This window comes from Agrilus planipennis, unplaced genomic scaffold, assembly GCF_000699045.2.
Source record: "Agrilus planipennis isolate EAB-ADULT unplaced genomic scaffold, Apla_2.0 scaffold156, whole genome shotgun sequence".
Classification (NCBI taxonomy): Eukaryota; Metazoa; Arthropoda; class Insecta; order Coleoptera; family Buprestidae; genus Agrilus; species Agrilus planipennis.
In genome coordinates this window covers 503,997-524,518 of record NW_020438859.1, presented here as the reverse complement: position 1 = coordinate 524,518, position 20,522 = coordinate 503,997, and the positions used below count along the sequence as shown (strand labels likewise).

General features: G+C 34.2%; 3 protein-coding genes, 1 long non-coding RNA gene and 1 other non-coding gene across 5 annotated transcripts in view; 3 read left to right on the top strand and 2 right to left on the bottom strand.

The window, feature by feature from the left end:
- Positions 1–6: 6 nt before the first annotated feature.
- LOC112905470 lies at positions 7–1,609 on the bottom strand. The gene is made up of 4 exons (XR_003231833.1): positions 527–1,609; positions 351–458; positions 150–291; positions 7–81 (listed from the first exon to the last, which is right to left on the bottom strand). It is a non-coding gene; the product is annotated as an uncharacterized LOC112905470 (long non-coding RNA).
- A 2,815-nt stretch (positions 1,610–4,424) lies between these two features.
- LOC112905441 lies at positions 4,425–9,013 on the top strand. Its single transcript, XM_025977914.1, has 3 exons — positions 4,425–4,557; positions 6,919–7,018; positions 8,548–9,013. The coding sequence occupies exons 1-3, from the start codon at positions 4,486–4,488 to the stop codon at positions 8,679–8,681; spliced, it is 306 nt and encodes a 101-aa protein (XP_025833699.1). The 5' UTR covers positions 4,425–4,485; the 3' UTR covers positions 8,682–9,013.
- A 2,096-nt stretch (positions 9,014–11,109) lies between these two features.
- On the top strand, positions 11,110–12,756 carry LOC108741018 (ubiquitin-conjugating enzyme E2 G2). The gene is made up of 5 exons (XM_018475585.1): positions 11,110–11,265; positions 11,316–11,397; positions 11,454–11,572; positions 11,644–11,784; positions 12,532–12,756. The coding sequence occupies exons 1-5, from the start codon at positions 11,223–11,225 to the stop codon at positions 12,648–12,650; spliced, it is 504 nt and encodes a 167-aa protein (XP_018331087.1). The 5' UTR covers positions 11,110–11,222; the 3' UTR covers positions 12,651–12,756.
- Trnaq-uug lies at positions 12,343–12,414 on the bottom strand. The gene has a single exon. It is a non-coding gene; the product is annotated as a tRNA-Gln (tRNA).
- Positions 12,757–13,716: 960 nt separating the features above from the next.
- LOC108741019 (rho guanine nucleotide exchange factor 11) overlaps positions 13,717–20,522 on the top strand; it is a 123,184-nt gene continuing 116,378 nt past the window's right edge. Inside the window, exons 1-4 of the mRNA XM_018475586.2 lie at positions 13,717–14,163; positions 15,714–15,973; positions 20,334–20,383; positions 20,448–20,505. Of these exons, the coding sequence (XP_018331088.1) occupies positions 14,132–14,163; positions 15,714–15,973; positions 20,334–20,383; positions 20,448–20,505 (400 nt within the window). The 5' untranslated portion in view covers positions 13,717–14,131. The remainder of the gene's footprint in view (positions 14,164–15,713; positions 15,974–20,333; positions 20,384–20,447; positions 20,506–20,522) is intronic.

Below are 20,522 nucleotides of genomic sequence, written 5' to 3'. Positions count from 1 at the left end.
TTTNGACCCTCCACCACCCCCGCAAACTCATCAACTGTTTTGCGGGCCTCAACACGTTCTCTCAAAATTCCACGTTCGATTCTGGAACAAGAAGTTGCAATTGGAAGGAATTAAGAACACCCGGCGGTGGATGAAGAAAGTAGTCTTACCTTTCTCATAATTCTTCCTATTCACTGAAATAAACCTGATCATCTTCCAATCTGCTGGAGACACTCCTGGGACGCTAGTGGTAATGGCGCACATGGGACTCATAAATCAACGGTTCTCTTGATAACTTTACATTTTAGAGCCCTGACAAACACGACGCAATTATCAACAAAAGTTCAAAGCAGCGAAATATTCCACCGTACCTACATCCCTAACTCCTCCTGGTTGGTTGAGAACCCCCCACCACCCCCGCAAACTTATCAACTGTTTTGCGGGCCTCAACACGTTCTCTCAAAATTCCACGTTCGATTCTGGAAGAAGAGGATGCAATTAGAAAGAATTAGGAACGCGCGCCGGTGAATGAAGAAGGTAGTATTACCTTTCTCATAATTCTTGCCGTTCATTGAAGTAAACCTGATCATCCTCCCAACTGGTGGAGACACTCCTGCGACGGTAGTGGTAATGGCATACACGGGACTTACAAATCGATGGTTCTCTTGATAGCTTTACATTTTAAAAGCCTTAAAAAAACACGACGCAATTATGAACAAAAGTTCAGAGTAGTGAAATATTCCACCGCACCAACATCCCTAACTCCTCCTGGTTGGTTGAGGGCCCCCCACCACCCCCGCAAACTCATCAACTGTTCTGCGGGCCTCAAAATGTCTTTTCATACCACTGAAGTGAATGCTAAGAGAAAAGGTTCAATTAATAAGAATTAAAAACACCCAATGGGGGAACGAGGCATCCAAACTGTTTGTGGCGTTTCAAGGGCGCTAAAAGTACCTTTGAGATTGACCTGGTGTATCTGCGGATACTAATCTTCTTCCTATTAACACTAATCCTTCCATACCCACCAACGCATTTCACTGGACCCGAAAACGATACGAAAAATGAAAGAGGAAAGTCACTCACGAAATAAATGTATATAATAGTATTGTCGGTTTTCGGGCTTTTTGGCAATCCTTCGGAGTTTTTTGCTCTCAAAGTTCCGTCGACACGCATGGGCGACATGTTCAGGAGTTCTTCTTCCTAGGATGATAGGTCGAAGTCTGCATAGGTGTCGTTGTGTTTAGCTTTTGTCTATTAGTCTTGATAATTACTGGTGCCCACGTTCGACTAATCTTCAGAGATTCTTCAGTCTTATTGAAGTTGTCTTTACGTTTCTACGTTTTTTCGATTGTAACACGGTACACTCCTGATGTTGCTCTCTGTGTTGCCTCTTTGTCCTTAGGTGATCTTAAGTGCTGTTGAATTTTCTGCTTGGTTTAAAAACTGTTCTTATGTCATGTCGTGCAAGGAAACGGCTGATCTTGTCAGTAAGGCCAGTGATGAACGACAGGAACGCTTTTTTCTTGGGATTTTCATCTGTTGATTTTTTTATTTATTTAATTGTTATCGTTTGTAGTGTAGATTTTAAATGGTTGAGTTCTTCACTCGGATTATCTAATTCGCAGATCCGTCTGGCGCGTTCGCGTAAGGTTTTAATGGTACCTATCGTCTGACACGGACGGTAGTTTGAGGTCTTGTGTAGGTATCGGCTGGTATGCGTGGCCTTTCGGTATGCGGAATGTCCAAGCCTGTTTTCTCGCCTGGTGACGCTTACATTCAGGAATGGTAGTACATTGTTTTCCTCTGTTTACGTTGTGAATGTAATGTTTGGATGTAGCGAGTGTAGATATTTCAGAAATTCTTGTGGTTTTGCATCCCTGTGATTCCAAATTACAAATGTGTCGTCCACATATCGTAGCCACAGTTTTGGTTTGTAGGGAGCAGATTCCAACGCCCCTTCTCCGAAATTTTCCGTGAATAGGTTAGCAACCACAGGGCATAACGGATTACCCATTGTCACAGTTTCTATTTGTTCGAAGATGTTGCCGATGAAGGAAAAACATGTTGTCGTTAGGCAAATCTCAAATGATACGTACATATATGTCATTGGGGAACATGCTGTTGATGATTTCATTGTGTCCTTCAATGGCACTTTCGTGAACAAGGACACAACGTCGAACGTTACCAGTCTGTATTCTTTTGGTTAGGCCCTTAGTCCTTTATTCGACTGGCAAAATGTGTACATAAAGGACTCGGCACACTTTGTCAGCCGAATAAAGGTCAGATCTTAACAAGAGAAGACAGATTGGTAAGTTTCGACGTTGTATCCTTGTTCACGAAAGTGCCATAGAAGGACACAATGAAATCATCAACAACATGTTCCTCAATGGCATTTATGTGTTATTTGAGACTTGTCTAATGGCAAACTAATTTTTTCTTCAACCGCAACATCTTCGAACAAATAGAAAGTGTGACAATGGGTAATCCGTTACGCCCTGTAGTTGCTAACATATTCATGGAATAATTCGGAAAAGGGGCGTTGGAATCTGCTCCCTACAAACCAAAATTGTAGCTACGATATGTGGACGACACGTTTGTAATTTGGAACCACAGGGACACAAAACCACAAGAATTTCTGAAATACCTATACCACCTACATCCAAACATTAAATTCACAATGGAAACAGAGACAAACAATGTACTATCATTCCTGAATGTAAGCGTCACCAGGCGAGAAAACAGGCTTGGATATTCCTTATACCGAAAGGCCACGCATACCACCCGATACCTACACAAGACCTCAAACCACCGTCCGTGTCAGACGATAGGTACCATAAAAACCTTACGCGAACGCGCCAGACGGATCAGCGAACCAGATAATCTGAGTGAAGAACTCAACCCTTTAGAATCTACACTACAAGCGAATGGTTACACAAAACGAAAAATAAGAGGTGTTTTGATAATAACAAGTAATAAACATCAACAGATGAAAAGAAACTCCCAAGAAAAAAGCCTTTTTGCCTTTCATCCCAGGCCTTAGTGACATGATCAGCCGTTTCCTTGCACGACATGACATAAGAACAATTTTCAAACCAAGCAGGAAAATTCAACAACACTTAAGATCACCTAAGTTAAACAGGATACACTAGTAACGCCAGATGTGTACCGTGTCCCATACTCGTGTGGGTCTGTCTACATTGGAACTACCTACTAAAATGTCCGACGCCACATCCTCCCCGTTGGGATTGATTGACCTGGTATCTCTGCGAAGACTAATCTTCCTCCTGGTAACACTAACACCTGCACACCCACCAACGCATTTCACTCGATCCGGAAGCGTCACGAAAAATGAAAAGAGAAAGCCACTCAACAACAAATAATTTAATAATAATAGGTTTCACTTGTCATTGCGCTAGAAGTCCCGTTAGGATTGACCTGGTATCTTTGCGGACACTAATCTTCCTCCTATAATAACTAACACCAAAACCAAAACCTCAACAAACATAATGGATTGAAATTTATCTGCAACGTTCTGTTTTTCTTATCCTATACAACCCCCGCAAACTCATCAACTGTTTCGCAACCGTCAACATATTCTCTCCTACCTCCACGTTCGATTCTGGAATAAAAGGTTGCAATTAGAAAGAATTGGGAACACCCGCCGGTGGGTGAAGAAGGTAGTCTTGTCTTTCTCATTATCCCTCGTCCCTTGCTACTCATCGAAATAAACCTGATCATCTTCCAAACTGCTGGAGACACTTCTGGGACGGTAGTGGTGGTGGTAATGGTATACATGGAACTTATAGATCAATGGTTTTCTTGATAACTTTACATTTTAGAACCCTGACAAACACGACGCAATTATGAACAAAAGTTCCGAATAGTGAAATATTTCACCGTACCTACATCACCAACGCCTCTTGGTTGGTTGAGAACCCCCCACCACCNAAAAGAAATACATAAATAAAAAACACAGAAAGTCCTTTATTTCATATAATACAATCATCATCATGATAATACAATAATAAAACAAAAATCATAACAATAATACAATAATAAAACAAAAATCATAACAATAGTAGCTATCTCGATGATCATTTTTCCTCAATTAATGTATTTGTCTTTAATTAAGTTGCTCGATAAGAATGAGAATTAAGTTGCTCGATAAGAATGAGATATGTTTATATCAGTATGTGTGCTTTCATAAAAAAAATAACTTAAAACAAATGACCAAAAGAACACAACCTTCCATGAACCTTTCAAAATGTGCAGCATATCTCATTCTAAATTGGAATGTCTGAGGATCTCGAGGAAGGTGAGTTGTTTTGGTCAATTGTTTTAAGTAAGTTAATGTTGCAATTAGATACAACTGCTCATTGAGCAGTTTCACTTGTTAATAACTTCAAGAGGAAATTATTAACAAGTGAATGTTCAAAATCAAACGCAAAAGACACTAAAATTCTCTTTTTACTTTCTAGATCGCAAAGATATGCTTCACAGTACTGTATGTGCTACAAACCAGCCCAACCAAGAGGATTGTTAACCAATTGGAGAGAAGACCAACACTTACAGCTAATGGTAAATAAAACCAATCAATTATGATCGATTTAGAAAAGCAAGAGACTTAGCAAATCGATAATAACTGGCTCAGTTTCGTATGTTGGAAGTTTGGCTTCTTTCAAAGTTTATTTAAGGCAATGTGATTGTTCATTTGTTTAAAGACAAAAAAGGTCAAAAACAAATGAATTATTATAAAACAAGTGACAACCAGAAACATTTCAATAAACAATTCAATTATTTCGCTGCTACAAACCCATCAGACAAATTCAAGCAATCCTACCTTTTGCAGAACATGTCCATTTGTCCATGTTGTTCGAAGAGCTTATTTTCACCATAAAAGCCCTCTGCTATCATCCAAAATTATTAAATTGATTTAACCAATGTAGTAGAACGATTTAATGATATTAAAGCTGGGGGCCCAAGCTATCATTACTTTTTTGATATCTTATAAAAACCATTTTCTGTAAAAATATACAAAAACGCCTTAATTCGCGTTAAATTATCGCAAAACAACGATTATTTAACAATTTCGGCCGAATCATACGAAATAATCGTATTTTTTATTAAAAAAGCAGTGTAGAAATAACGCATTGTTACATTGAGGTGGTACTATCAAAATACCAAGAAAAATAATTAATGGCCGCAAAAACTAATACGCACATCGTATTCTGCTATATTTAATTATTAGATTTCGACAATTGCATTAGTTCCAGCAGAAATTTTTAATCAAGAAACTTTAATTTCTTACCTAAGATAAGCATAGACCACGGATCTCGGTCATTGTTGAGCGAAAAATGGCTGCTGCCAACTACAGGCGAAAAGCGAGACTGCGTAGTTCTAAGCCGTCTTAGTTATATGTATGGCTGCTTTTTAAGTAAAAATTGACGAACGAATGTTTTGTTTCGCAGCTAATGTTTTACAATTTAGAAACATTTGAAGTAAATGAAAATTAATTTATTTATTAAATGCTTTTCGAGCGACTTGATTGGTTTTAAATTAAGAGCAAAGTCAAATAATCCAAATACTTAGTAATTAATAAAAAATTATTTTAAGACAATTTAAAACGTTTAGCAATTAATTGTAAATGTTTCAACATAGAAATGGATAATGTTTGTTCTATTGTGTATTGGATGATGTACAGGGTGTACACTATTTGATGCACAAAAGAACAAAGTGTATTTATGTAGAAATATAAACAATTTTTTGTTTAACGTTTAAAATGTGTAAAAGTTACTTTTATCGTTTAGTTTTTGTACGAAACCACTCAAACGGTCTTAGTAGACAATTAATAGATAAATTAATTGGACTTTCTAATTTTTTTTTGGCGTAGGCAGTGAAAGCCTTAACTTAAATTTTGATTTCTTTAAATCGAGTTTTTATTTCAGGTGAACTATGGTAAAATGATTGCCCTTTAAATACTCTTTGCCAGTAGAAAATTGCCCCCGCTGTATCTTATGTATTACTTAAACATTTTAAAAGAAATAGTATTAAAACAAGATACTGTGATTATTTAAAAACACTTTTTTCTCGTTTAATACTATTTTTTGTCAAAATGCTTAAACAATTAACATCTTGTTACTGCTTTGGCAATTTTATATTCGAAAAGGCCATTCAAAGGGCAATCACTTTAACCTGCTACACCTCATTGAAGAAAACGATTTAAATGATTAAAAATTTCCCCTTAGTCTTAACACTATTTAATAAAAAGTTAATTAATTAATACAAATGTGTGAACTACCAAAGGACCAACCAAGTGGGCAAGTCAGAATCAATTAAGAAGAACAACAGAGGCTTTCTTAATTTTCAGTTGTTCCCTTTATTGTTTAAAAAATAAAAGAGGATCCACCATTGGAAGTCACTTGTTTTATACATAATAGAGGAAAACAACCGCTATCATTCCATTAAATGTTTCGCAAAAGAAATACATAAATAAAAAACACAGAAAGTCCTTTATTTCATATAATACAATCATCATCATGATAATACAATAATAAAACAAAAATCATAACAATAGTAGCTATCTCGATGATCATTTTTCCTCAATTAATGTATTTGTCTTTAATTAAGTTGCTCGATAAGAATGAGACATGTTTATATCTGTATGTGTGCTTTCATAAAAAAATTAACAAATGACCAAAAGAACACAACCTTCCTTGAACCTTTCAAAATATGCAGCATATCTCATTCTAAATTGAAATTTTGGAGGATTTCGAAGAAGGTGAGTGGTTTTGGTCAGTTGTCTTAAGTAAGTTAAAGTTGCGATTAGAAACAACTGCTCATTAAGCAGTTTCACTTGTTAATTACTTCAAGGGGAAATTATTAACAAGTGAATGTTCAAAACCAAACGCAAAAGATACTAAAACTCTTTTTACTTTCTAGGTTGCAAAGGTATGCTTCACAGTACAGTATGCTCTACAAACCACCCCAATCAAGACGATTGTTAATCGATTGGAGAGAAGACCAACACTTACAGCTGATGGTAAATAAAACCAATCAATTATGATCAATTTAGAAAAGCAAGAAGCTTAGCAAATCGATAATAACTGGTTTGGTTTCATTTGTTGGAAGTTTGGCTTCTTTCAAAGTTCATTTAACGCATTTCTGATTATTCATTTGTTTAAAGACAAAAAAGGTCAAAAACAAATGAATTATTATAAAACAAGTGACAACCAGAAACATTTTAATAATCAATTCAATTATTTCGCTGCTACAAAACCGTCAGACAAATTCAAGCAATCCTACCTTTCGCAGAACATGTCCATTTGTCCATGTTGTTCGAAGAGCCTATTTTCACCATAAAAGCCCTCTGCTATCATCCAAAATTATTAAATTGATTTAACCAATGTAGTAGAACGATTTAATGATATTAAAGCTGGGGGCCCAAGCCATCATTAATTTTTTGATATCTTATAAAAACCATTTTCTGTAAAAATATACGAAAACGTCTTAATTCGCGTTAAATTATCGTAGAACAACGATTATTTAACAATTTCGGCCGAATCATACGAAATAATCGTATTTTTATGAAAAACGCAGTATGGAAATAACGCATTGTTACATTGAGGTGGTACTATCAAAATACCAAGAAAAATAATTAATGGCCGCAAAAACTAATACGCACATCGTATTCTGCTATATTTAATTATAAGATTTCGACAATTGCATTAGTTCCAGCAGAAATTTTTAATCAAGAAACTTTAATTTCTTACCTAAGACAAACAAGGTCTGCGTAACCCGGCCATTGTCAAGTGAAAAATGGCTGCTGCCAGTTATACACGAAGACCAACAACTACGTATTTCTAAGCCGTCTTAGTTAAATGTATAGTTGTTTTTAAGTAAAAATTGAAGAACTCATAATATTTTGCTTCGAAATCAATATTTTAACATTTAGGTTGAATGAAATAAATAAAATAAGCCCTTAATGCTTTTCAGGGGGTGCTTGATTCATTTGAAAAATAAAACCGAATAATTCAAAAGTGTAATAGTAGATAAATATTGGCCTATTAAGTATTGGTATACAGGGCATACACGATTTGATGCACAATAGAACAAAATTTATTTGCAATTATATGCCAGTAAAAGAGACATACTAATTGTGTCTATTATTTGAGAATAAAGAACCCTTTTAAGTGCACCTATCATTAATTGTTACACCCTGTATTTCAATAGTGCATCGTCGTAACTTAAAAATTAAATTAAATTTTCTCCTTCATACCATTACCAAAATTGTCCACAATCAGAATGAGAATAAGAAAGTAGAAGAAAATAGAATTTTGATTGTTTGCAACATGTACCTATTAACTCCCTAATTCTCTGTCATCCCATTCTTTATATATAAGTCTATGTTGGCACAAAATGGCCACCGCATATTGAAAATCTTCAACATTTTAATTATATCTAACAATAGAAAATATAATAACAGCAAACCAAAATTACTAACCTCGTGTAGTAAGTGACCTTCTTAAAATGGTTCGCAATGGTATTTATTATTACTTGTACTTTTTACAGAAATGAATGCGTTATTTCAAGAAAATGTGAACGTGAACCACACAAGACGATGCTATGGAAGCCAAAGATGGGAGAGAAGCGTTCAGACCAATCAGAAGCTCAAACGAAAACAAACGTCATTAGTTAATTTCTAAGCCTGCTTAGTTTTTGTTTTAAAGATTTTTATGTTTTTGTTTAAAAAGGCATATTTTTATATGTTTCAATAGGATTTGAAAACAATCTTTCTGGATTTTAGAAAATATTACATTACCTATGCCACATTGTGGCCTTTTTCAAGGAAATTGTAATGAAAGAAACCAATAAACTTTTGTGCAAAACGTTGGATTTTGCTTAATAAATAGTGATGTTTCTATCACCACAGTTTAGATTTCCATTTATTGTGCGAAATATTAGGGAGAATAGTGAAATTTGCCTAGGTATGCAAATAAGAATTCTGTGATTTGGTTTACGAGGGTGGATTGATAAGTTTCCGGCCTGACCAAGAAAAACAAGGTTTTTAAAAATTTTTTTTTTTTATTTCTCAACATAATCTCCTCCAAGGCTGATACATTTCTCATAGCGGTGTTCCAGTCTATTAATGCCATCTCTATAGACTGATTCGTCAAGCTCCTCAAAATAACCATTTACAGCTTCGATTACTTCTTCATTGTCCGCAAATCTCTTACCGCCAAGCCATTTTTTGAGATTAGGGAACAGAAAATAGTCACTCGGGGCTAGGTCTGGAGAGTAAGGAGGGTGCGGCATCAATTCAAACTTTAGATCGTTGATTTTAGCCGTCGCAACGATTGACGTGTGCGCTGGTGCGTTATCGTGATGAAACAAGATTTTTTTCTTCGCCAGATGAGGTCGTTTAATTTTCACCTCGTGGCTCAAACGTTGCAATAAGTCTGCGTAGTATTGACCAGTGATAGTATTACCCTTTGCAAGGTAATCAATGTATATAATACCTCTTGCATCCCAAAAAACAGTAGCCATAACCTTGTTCGCCGAAAAAATTGTTTTTGCCTTCTTTGGAGTTGGTTCCCCTGGTCCAATCCACTGTTTAGACTGTTCTTTGGTTTCAGGAGTGTAGTGGTGGACCCACGTTTCGTCAACGGTTACGAATCGACGCAAAAATTCGCTTGGATTACGCTTATACAATGACAAATTTGCGGTAGAAATGTTTTTTCGAATCAATTTTTGGTCGACTGTTAGCAAACGCGGCACCCATCTTGCACAGAGCTTTTCCATATGCAAATGTTGGTGCAAAATATGTTGCACACGTTCATATGACATCTTACAGGTCTCAGCTATCTCACGCACTTTCAATCTGCGGTCTCCCAGCACTATTTGATGAATTTTTTCGATCATATCTGGAGTTGTGACCTCAACGGGGCGTCCTGAGCGAGGCCCATCAGAGGTGCTCACACGACCCTTTTTAAACTCGGAAACCCACTGCTTAACGGTTGAATATGACGGGGAGGATGTCCCCAGTGTTGAGTCCATCTCTTTTTTAATTTCCTTCGGCGTTAACCCCTTCAAATAAAAGTATTTGATGACAGCACGATTTTCCTGCTTTTCCATTTTTACGAAAACCACAGAGGCGTCTTGTTCAGCGTGCTGTCAAACCTACACTAGCAAGGAGATCGGGCTGAAACTATAGCTACAAGCTATCCAAGGATGGTACTATAGAATGTCACCTCAAGGTAGGCCTAGTGGCGTCATCTCTTGGTTAGGCCGGAAACTTATCAATCCACCCTCGTACATAATACAAAATATGGAATTGTCTTACAGTACCGACTTATTAATGAAGTACGTATCTACTTAATTGGTTATCGATAATAATTCTTTTTAGAATTTGTTGTCAGTATGAAGTGTATATGTGTGTATATTTTTTTTTACAATAAAATAACTTCTTGAGGCATAGACGATCACGATTCCTTTTCTATTTTCATTTTATAGTGGGAACGTAGTACAAAATAGGAGTAGGCAGATACGTCACTGTCTAGTGGGTTGCATATATATGCTGTACCTAATAATAAGTTATTGTATTTTTAAGTGTTAATGTTTTAAAAATTGAAAATTCTAATAGAACAATATCCTATTAGTATCTAACGATAAGATAAGTAATTTAAGTCTACAAGTAGTGTATTCATTATGAATCTTTTTAACTGTCCTTATTGGGAAGTGGGAGTTAATTTTATGTGATGTTTATCCGTGACGGTATTTAAAGCAGATAAATAAAGAAAAAATGCTGTATAATATTTCAGAAAGGCTTAAATAGTAAACTCTACAACAATTGCTTAGACTGAATAGGTCTTTGTAAGAATGCATTTTTGTTTCACTCACGTTTATTTAAAAATATTTCGCGAGAAATTTTTAATTGATTCATCAATTCTTGGAATATTGTTCTTTTAATTATATCAAGCAAAAATTTAAAAAAATAATAAGAGCTACAATTATTTTTTAGTGAAATTCCGTCTTTTTAGTTCGAGTGGTTCTGAGTTCATAGCCACTGTAAGAATTTTTGGCACTCAATGGTAATGTAAGTTGTAGATGTTATCTATGATTGTAGAGAAGGAAAAGAATGCAACCCCTAACCTTAATGTTTTGATTAGTTTTATTAATGCATGTTTTATTTAAATATACCATAACTTTTTTAAATTTTCTTAAAATATTGCAAAAAGTGTCAGATAATGGCAGGATCAGCTTTAAGACGTTTAATGGCTGAATATAAACGTAATATTATTCCTTATCCATAATGACTTCATTATTTATTTATGTTTTAGAGTTAACATTAAATCCCCCAGAAGGAATTATAGCTGGCCCAGTAAACGAAGAAAATTTTTTTGAATGGGAGGCACTCATCACGTATATCTTTATGTTATTATTTCAAAATGAATCTAGCTATTTATTAAATCTTTTAGAGGTCCTGAAGGTACTTGTTTCGAAGGTGGAGTTTTTCCTGCAAAGTTAGTTTTTCCCCCAGATTATCCATTAAGTCCACCAAAAATGCAGTTTACATGCGAAATGTTTCATCCAAATAGTATGTTGGAGTAAAATTTTATAAGTTTGTACTTTTATATATCTATAAATATTTTTTATGTGCTTATTTAGTTTATTCAGATGGTAGAGTTTGTATTTCAATTTTACATGCTCCTGGGGATGACCCAATGGGTTATGAATCGAGTGCAGAACGATGGTCTCCAGTTCAAAGTGTGGAAAAGATTCTTCTGTCTGTTGTGAGCATGTTAGCGGGTAAGGACATAGTAAAAGAATATGAAATAGAAGTAAAACACTAAAACGCAAAATTCCACACAAATATCTTAAAAAAAATCTAAAATGCGTTTAAATATTGAAGATGTTATGTTTCAATTAATCTAATTGTACATTCAAAAGTTCATTCTATAGTTAAGATCCCTTTCTAATTTTGAAAATATACAATTTTAAATTGTTAAAGATATCCTAATTTACTCTCTGCACTAGGAGGTGGGGTTTGTAGGTCTTATTAATGAATCTAATAATTGTAGGGTAGAACAGCCTTTGCTTACATTTGTACTCTTTAGTAAATGTTTAATACCAAACAGAGAAAAAAGAGTTACATATTGTGTTGGCTTCATGAACCACCTAGCAGATATATTATTTTCTATAGTTGAAATTAGGGGTTGAATTTGTATTTAACTGAGTTTTGTGTTTTAGTGTTTCTTTCTATTTTCGGTAATGATTATAAGTTATTTTTATACTGCTTTCTATACTGGCGATTTGTTTAAATTTAGTGTAAGGGGATAAAATTTGAAAGAAATAAGAATAAAAAGTAGGTCCCACCGAGATTTGAACTCGGATCGCTGGATTCAAAGTCCAGAGTGCTAACCATTACACCATGGGACCTTACTGTAAGCTTTCGTTTTAGGAACAGCTGCTCAATGGATAATAACGTTTGTAACCATAGACGTAGTTAACTTTTATTATTAAATAATTATTATAGTATTTGTCTTTTTGTTGCAGAACCTAATGATGAAAGCGGTGCAAACGTCGATGCTGCAAAAATGTGGAGAGAAAATAGAGACGAATTCAATAAAATAGCTCAGAGAATTGTGAGAAGAACGTTAGGCATTCCCAATTGAATTATTCGATTTTATTAGGCACTTTTGTAATTGAAGAATTTATTTACTTATTGAAACTTTTACTGTTTTTCTCTAATAAGTAATAAAATTGCTATAATAAATGTTATTAACGGGGTTTGAAAATTTTTTGTTTATTTATTGAAATAAAGTGATTTAATTGCGTTCTTTTTAGTTTTTACTAACGTATGGCAGTCCTTCGTTAGTATTGTCCTTTTCGCAATTACATCTTTCCCTGGATACTGTATGGTAATTACTTTTTTAAATCGTTTTATATGACGTATCTACCTATAATTTCCTCTATTTTGCTATTTCATTTTTATTATTAGATAAAGATTGTTATTTTATTTGTGTGATTGTTATATTAATTTAATTTTCAACCGATTTTATTTTATTTGAAGGTAATTTAAACCCATTTAGATGAGTTTTAGAAAAGATTTTTTTTTAACTAGCAACATTCAAATTTTAAATTACTGTAACTAAAGTGTAAAGCTAAATTTTATTATGTCGCTCGCTCAATTTATTTATTTATAAGGATTGACGTTGTGCAATTTCATTGTGTTACGCCACTGGTTAAGATCTGATCACATTTAGTTGGCGAAATCTATTATTTGATATGTCACTAAAGTATAGAACTGACACCAGATGTCAGAAGTTACTGATATACGTGATATGTAGATTTCAGTTTCGTACGCCAGATGGCTAGCAGGGCCCGACTACCGAATTAATTATTTAATTTAATCAAAAATAAGCTGATTCATAAGAATAACAACACTCGATAGTATGTATTATGCATTTTATTTAGTTTGTAATTAATTTCTAGCCGGTTATCATTGTAGAATGTTAAATATTCAACTTTTATTATGTTTTACAATGTTCTCGTCAATAACAGGCTTTGCTACTTTTAATTAGATGCAATAATTACTTTTTATTAATTAATTAGTGTTTATTCAGTTTATTTGGATGTCCGTTTTCATAAACATTATTTATTTATTTGTTTTGTATTGGGTACCCATATTATTGTGGTCATTAAAAAAATATGGAAATCATTTTAACAAACACCTTAAATATTGTAATAGTTTTCTTAAATGTAACGTAATTGACAAAATATGTTTAACATTGTTATTAGATGTTGTTTTATGACCAGCACTTTGCATTTTTAAATATTCGGGAAATTGGTGTGCGTGTAAGATATGCGCAAAGTAACGCAGGCTCCTCGGAAAGAATCTTCCAAGATGGCTGACACTTGTTGGTCAATTTCGCTTTGACCGAGACTTTTCGAACGAAAACAGTGCCTTAAACCGTCGTAATTATTGTAAACGTGAACGTGAGTGAATGTGAAGTGATTATATTTTATTTACACAAAAAAAATTGTGCTCTGTAATAATGCATGATCGAGGAAATACGAAAAATGTGTGTTTTGGTTATCATTGTTTGTTCTGTTTGTGTTTATTCGTGTAGTTATTTAAAATATTGTGTACATAATGGATAACACAACGCCTACAATAAATGAAAGGTACCTACAATATTTTAGAGTTAATGGTCTTTTAAATTTATTTAAACATGTTAGCAAGTATAGCGCTAATTTGGATTATATACACAACGATTTATCTAGTCGCGTCGACCTATGTCATTGAAATTTTCTTTTTCTAATAATGCAAGAATTACGTACTCTAACATAACCGGTTTGTCCGAGATAACATCGTATGCCTGGTATTGTTTAGAATATTCAGTAGTTCATACACCAAGAATTTCTGTTGAGGCGTTGAAATGTGCTTTATTATTTAATTTATTGTTTATATTTCGCTATCTGATTGAAGACACAACATCCCTATCTGGTTTCGTGTTAACAGATTGAATTTAGGAAATGTTTTCTTTCGATACGCGTGTTATCACTGAGAAATTGCAAAAATTACAGTTGTTTATCGTACATCCTACCCAGGCATTTATAATTTGTACATGTCTATCTGATAAGAGAGCATCATTTTACACTTATTTCTTTGTTGAAGGTGCTTGGTATGTGGGTAGGTAGAAATTTTATGATTTCATATCTCGAAGGCATAATGCCTACATACCTACACATAGGTATACCATACAACAAGATAGTTACTGTTGAAACGCTATAATGACGGCTATGAATTATCTAAATATAAGTGTGTATTTAGGTAATTAAATGCAATTTGTCAAAATAGAAATTTAAACCCAAAAAATTTTTTTATGTTAATTTATCTGACGAATGATTGATGGATAAACTATTAGAAATTTAAAATGTAATCGGGACCTCAAGAGTTAAAGCAATTTGAGTAAGGGCTATGGATTTAGGGATTGGAGCTCTTTTGGTGATGGATTTACCATCTATAAACAGGCAATTATAAAAGAAGTAACATTAGTAATTGAATGGCTTCATCTAGTACTAAATCAGAGTTGGGCAAAGCCCCCACCAAAAGAGATCCAGGTCCTAAATCAAAAGCCTCTACTTAGAGTGCCCCTAAAGTCCCAATTAAATTTCAAATTACTAATTATTTCTAAAGTAATCAGATTCAAATCCCTAAGCATATTAAAAGAGCTTGAAACCCGCTAAGCTGGCGATACATTGAGCGTATTTTGAAATAGAAATGAGGCAGAGAAGTACTGTAGGGACTATATGATGGTACTTTATCCATATTATCGCTAGTCTATTGTCTAGCTGGCCAACGAAAAAGTACTGGAGAGTCTAAGCTGACACTGCATAGAGCATATCTCAAATAAGAATAACACCGAAATAGAAATAGCTCAGAGAAGTACTGTGAGGGCTACAAGATGGTACTTTACCCATATTGTCTCTACTCTATTGTCTATGTAGTGCCAGCTTAGCGGCTCTCCAGTAGTTTTTAAGATAGATTTTAGCGACAGTATGGGTCAAAGTACCATCTTTCAGTGATAAATTATAGCCCTTAAAATATTTCTTTAAAAATATGTTTGAGGAAATACTTCAGTGTCTTATCCCATTGCTCAGTAGAATATTGGCGAATAGTTATCGATCTATAATTAAGTTTTTGTACTAATTTTGTTCTTCGTCTATTCCAGGACTTGTAATAAAAACGTCAACGGTTCAGTGAGGCGGCCTCTTCCCGTTCACGGTGGTTCCTCTCCCTCGGGAGCTGCGACCACTGCCAGCGGGGTAAGTGGCCGTCCTCACACGTTGGACTCATCGCCGACCAATGCTCCAGCCGCAAGTCCTGGTAGCCGCTCGCAGATTGTGACGGTCATTGTCATGAAGGACGAAAAGGGCTATGGCATGAAAGTGTCTGGGGATTATCCTGTTTATGTACAAAGCGTTAAACCAGGTAAGATAAATTAGATACTGACTATGAATAAGAACCCTTTATAATAAATGGTTCGAACTCATTGTTTTGCTAATTTCTGAAAATGAAAGACTTGCGACGTATGTCCTTAAGTCATAGGTCAAAAATGAATAAGTACGTTTTAGTCATATTGCTTTTTTGTAATTGTTATTTCCCTTTTCTAACTAGCTACTTCGTAGTTCCTTGGCGTTTTTGGAATTGAGTCTCTCGTTTTACACATAAGATAATTCGGCCCAAACGGTCTATTTATACTTTCGTCGTAATATCAGGTGCCTTACCATTAAACGATTATACTGATTTTTGTGTTGTTAATAATCAATGTACATTTTTTACTTTATCGAAATGTTAAGGTCGTTAGAATTATTTGTAGGTATCTAGGTAAAACGATATTACTTGATTGTATTCGTTTTCTTTTTAAACATTTCTACAAGTTATTCAATGTTCCACGAATTGTATAAACGTTTCTCGTTCTGGTTTTGAAGTCTGGCACTGACGACGGCAAATTATTTTGTTTAAATTCTATTACCTTGCGAACTTGTTAATGGCCTGTTTGGGTTTAATGGGATGCTTTTACGTGGTTCTTATTTTTAGATGTTAACTCAAACCCGTTCGCGAATTTGATCGTACCCACCAGTATCAATATACTCGGTATTTCTACATACATATAAATAAATTAATTAAATATGTACCCAGTTAGAAATAGAGGAAACAATAAGAAAGAACGAATGTCGCATGTCCAGATTGTTTAACTTCGAGGTCAGATTGCAAGTCGTTGTTACATGTACATTAAATATTTGTTACAAAAAAGTTTTGTATAATAAAATATGACCGTTTTCTACTGAACAACCACAGGTACATAGTACATATTATTAGTCTGTGTGGATGTGTGTGTGAAGTTATTATTTGACTAACTTAACTAGGTATACACATTAAGTTTCGAAGTATGTATGTAGTTCAATTTTATGAGTATGAGTACTTATACATACCATTATTACGAATGCGACACATATTTTAAATGGATTGAAATTGCACCCATTCTATATGACATTAGGTGATGAAAGCTGAATTTACTCATAATAATAAATACTATTGTTTTGCTTATAAGAAAAGGTAGTAAAAGCAATTGTATGTACAGGATGGTCAATAAAAGTGAGAGATAGGACAATCGGAGACTTTAGATGGTTCAGCTACAAACATTGTGGCAAAATGTAACATATTGATATGGTTAAAGAGACGTCTAAGACACAATAATCTGGAAATATTAAATTTAGTGCCCGCCACAAGGTGTCTCATATTTTTATTTGATGTTGTGAAAAAAAAAATAGTTTTAATGTTTGTTTTACCACAACACACATACAGAATTAAAATATATCTAGTAGAGGTTGGTGAACCACGTTCTTGTTGTTATCTTTGATGCAGTCTCTTGTTGTACAGTTTAATTATTGTATAGTAATATACGTCTGTTTATCAGTGTATTTGCATTTAAAAATACGTAAACTTTTACAAAAATTTATCTTGATTGTAAACTATGCAAGGGCAGTTTTAACTCTTGTTGTTAACTGCAACTTTAACTTTTGTACCTAATTAAAATAATGATGAGAAATTTCTCAATTGCTCCATTTGCCATCGATCTTCATTATCTTCTAACAAGATTATATTGTTAATTTCACGAGGCAGCCTGTCGTGTTAACTGTTTATTAAATTAATTAACCATCAATCACTTTCTAGTGTGTTAATGAACCGAAACATTGCTGAATTATAAAGTTTACATGCTTTTAGCAAACTAGACAGGCTAAGGTCCTACATTTGTATACAATTTCGTCAAAAGGCCTAATTTTTCCAAGTTAATATAAACTAAAAAAACCAATAGCATCAAATGAAATAATTTACAATGTTTTGTAGCTCATTATTATTATTATTATTGTTGTTGGGTTTCGAAATCCTATCTTTTTTTAATGGTTATTGTTACATTTCAAAGGCGTCTAAACAAGGTTTGCTTGATGGAGCCATCATATGCATATCATAATTATGATATGTAGCATGATGTTACATATATTTTAAAATCTCATAGACTACTACGCAATCCAAGGTCATGTCCTATGGGATTCGATTCTAAATTGCCTCTAAGAAAGATCGCTTTTGATGGCAGCGAATAGTTGTCTCATTTTGTACCCCCCATTAAGATGGGAAGTAGATTTGAAAGGCCAGGTGCTCGAGCTCCGACTCCGGGGCATCCGCTGTCGGTTCTTCCATAGTCCTTTCAATTCACCTCCTGTATTTACCATTTACTCTGAAACCGGAATTGGTGTGTAAACTGTTTCCTCATGCATATGTATGCATATTGTAAACTTTTTTAAATCTACTTATACCAATAGTACAGGTAACGCCTAATAAAAGTGACTTTAAAAAGGTATCGTTTAGTAATAAGTTGCTGATTTTCCTCTTTCTTTTTAAACATAAACATAAAGCTCGTCATAATATTAGTATAGATTGAATGTTTTTCCTTGCTCTTTTAAAACACATCTGGTGAAAATATGTACCTATCGAGTAGGTAGCTAATTTGAAGTTATTTATGTATATTTAAGCTCCAATTCATTAACGAAAGCATATTGATATAAATGACTAAGGAATTAATGTTAAGCACCAAATAAAAATTATTTCCGTCGTAATCCTTGGCCATCCCGTACCAGATAGTGGTAATGAAACTTTTTTGAACCAGGATGTTTTTGCTGCTCTGTCAAATCCAAAATAAAAATAGAAAATTTATTTGACGTTGAAAGCCACAAGTGTAAGAATAATTTGAAACGAACATAGATTAACACATTTCTATGTCGTTATTAATATAATGATTATTAACGATTACAGAATCAACTCTATAGTCTGTATCTATCTATGCACAAATATGAATTAACGTTAAAATGATGATAATTTAAGGGATGAAATGCTTTGTATGTTTGTGTTAATGTGTGGCAGTAAGTACATTTTCGATTTTCAGAAATTTTTTTTCGCAAAAAAGTGTCATGCTATTGTCTATTTGAACATTGACAAAAATTTAAAGGGAGGTAATCAAAAGAAAAGCCTAAAACGTTGTCGTGATTGTGGTTAATTTGATTGATTTTCTGTTTTATAAATTAAACAATCAAATTTTTAAAGGTCTTGAATTCTTAAGTACATATTTTATCATTTTGTCTGTTACATGACGAGATTGCACTGTTTTATTTTTTGTCTTGACTCCTTCCCGTTTTGTAGTTTTATTTTTACCGCTGTTGGACTGGGTTAATCTCCTTTATAACAGTGTCATTTCAACGATCATCACATTAGCCTTGATCACAAGCATCGTTTATTCGTTTTATGTGGTTTCGAGTGTTTCTTTTGCTGTATACACACGTAGAGAGATTACGCAGTTGACAGGTTCGAAACGTCTCAATTTTACGCGTGACTTGTGTCGCGTATATGGTTCCTTTTCTGCGCCAGCATAATATAAGGATTGTTTTGTATCGAATCGGCGGACAATTTAGTTATTGTATTAAATTTAACTAGACGTTTGCTACCAGAAATTTTGTTCGTCGTGTGTTTGTTCATTCCGTCAATAATTTTTACAGGAATAATTAATAAATTAACCGTGATAAACGATACTCCACAGTCCTACACCCTACTGATAAGGGAACTTTATTTATGTGGAGAGGGTTGAAAAAGATTTCCTTTATTAATGGCACGCTAACATCCGTGTACGAACGAAGAAAGTACGGCATTCCTTCCTGGATGTAAAATCCCAATAGTCAAAGTTCGTACTGTCTTCCCGAAGAACGTAGCTGAATTTTTACCATTAAAGTGCAAAAAAATGCATTTACTGTTTATTAGGAAACTATACGTTAGTGTCCTTCGGTCGAGGGAGGAAAATTTGATTTCTTACCCGCGAGGGAATGTTGGGCTTTCGTCTTGAAACCATCAGGGAAAACTTTCGTACATTAAATGGGGGTATGGGAAAATAGTATATTACTCACCAAGGGATGATAGTACTTTCTCTCCCGGGTGTTCGGGCCTCTGGTAGCAATTCGCACCTGGGAAGGAATGTCGTACTTTTTTCTCTTGGTATGGGCTAGTCTTTCCCAAGTGGGAGATAAAGGCCCTGAAGTCTAGACTGTAGAAGTGTAGAGGAACTAGACCAGATTAAGACCCATATGATACACTAGAAATTAAAGTAATTGAAAGGGAAATGACTTAACATCATCGTTTTACTGAGTAATATTTTTGTATGTCCCTAATATATTTAATTTTCTTTGTGTTGATCGCACTTAAAAAACATTTGACAGCTACTATTTTACTTTTTTATTTGTTTCAGGTGGTGCGGCTGAAAAGGCTGGTTTACGACGAGACGATAAGATTATTAAGGTAAGTTGAGTTTTATATTGTTGCGAATTTCTTTCAATTGCACTAATAATGATACATGTTAAAGGTCAATGGAATAAATGTCATGCACTCTACCCACTACGATGTCGTCGAGCTTATAAAAAGTGAGTATTTTATAATA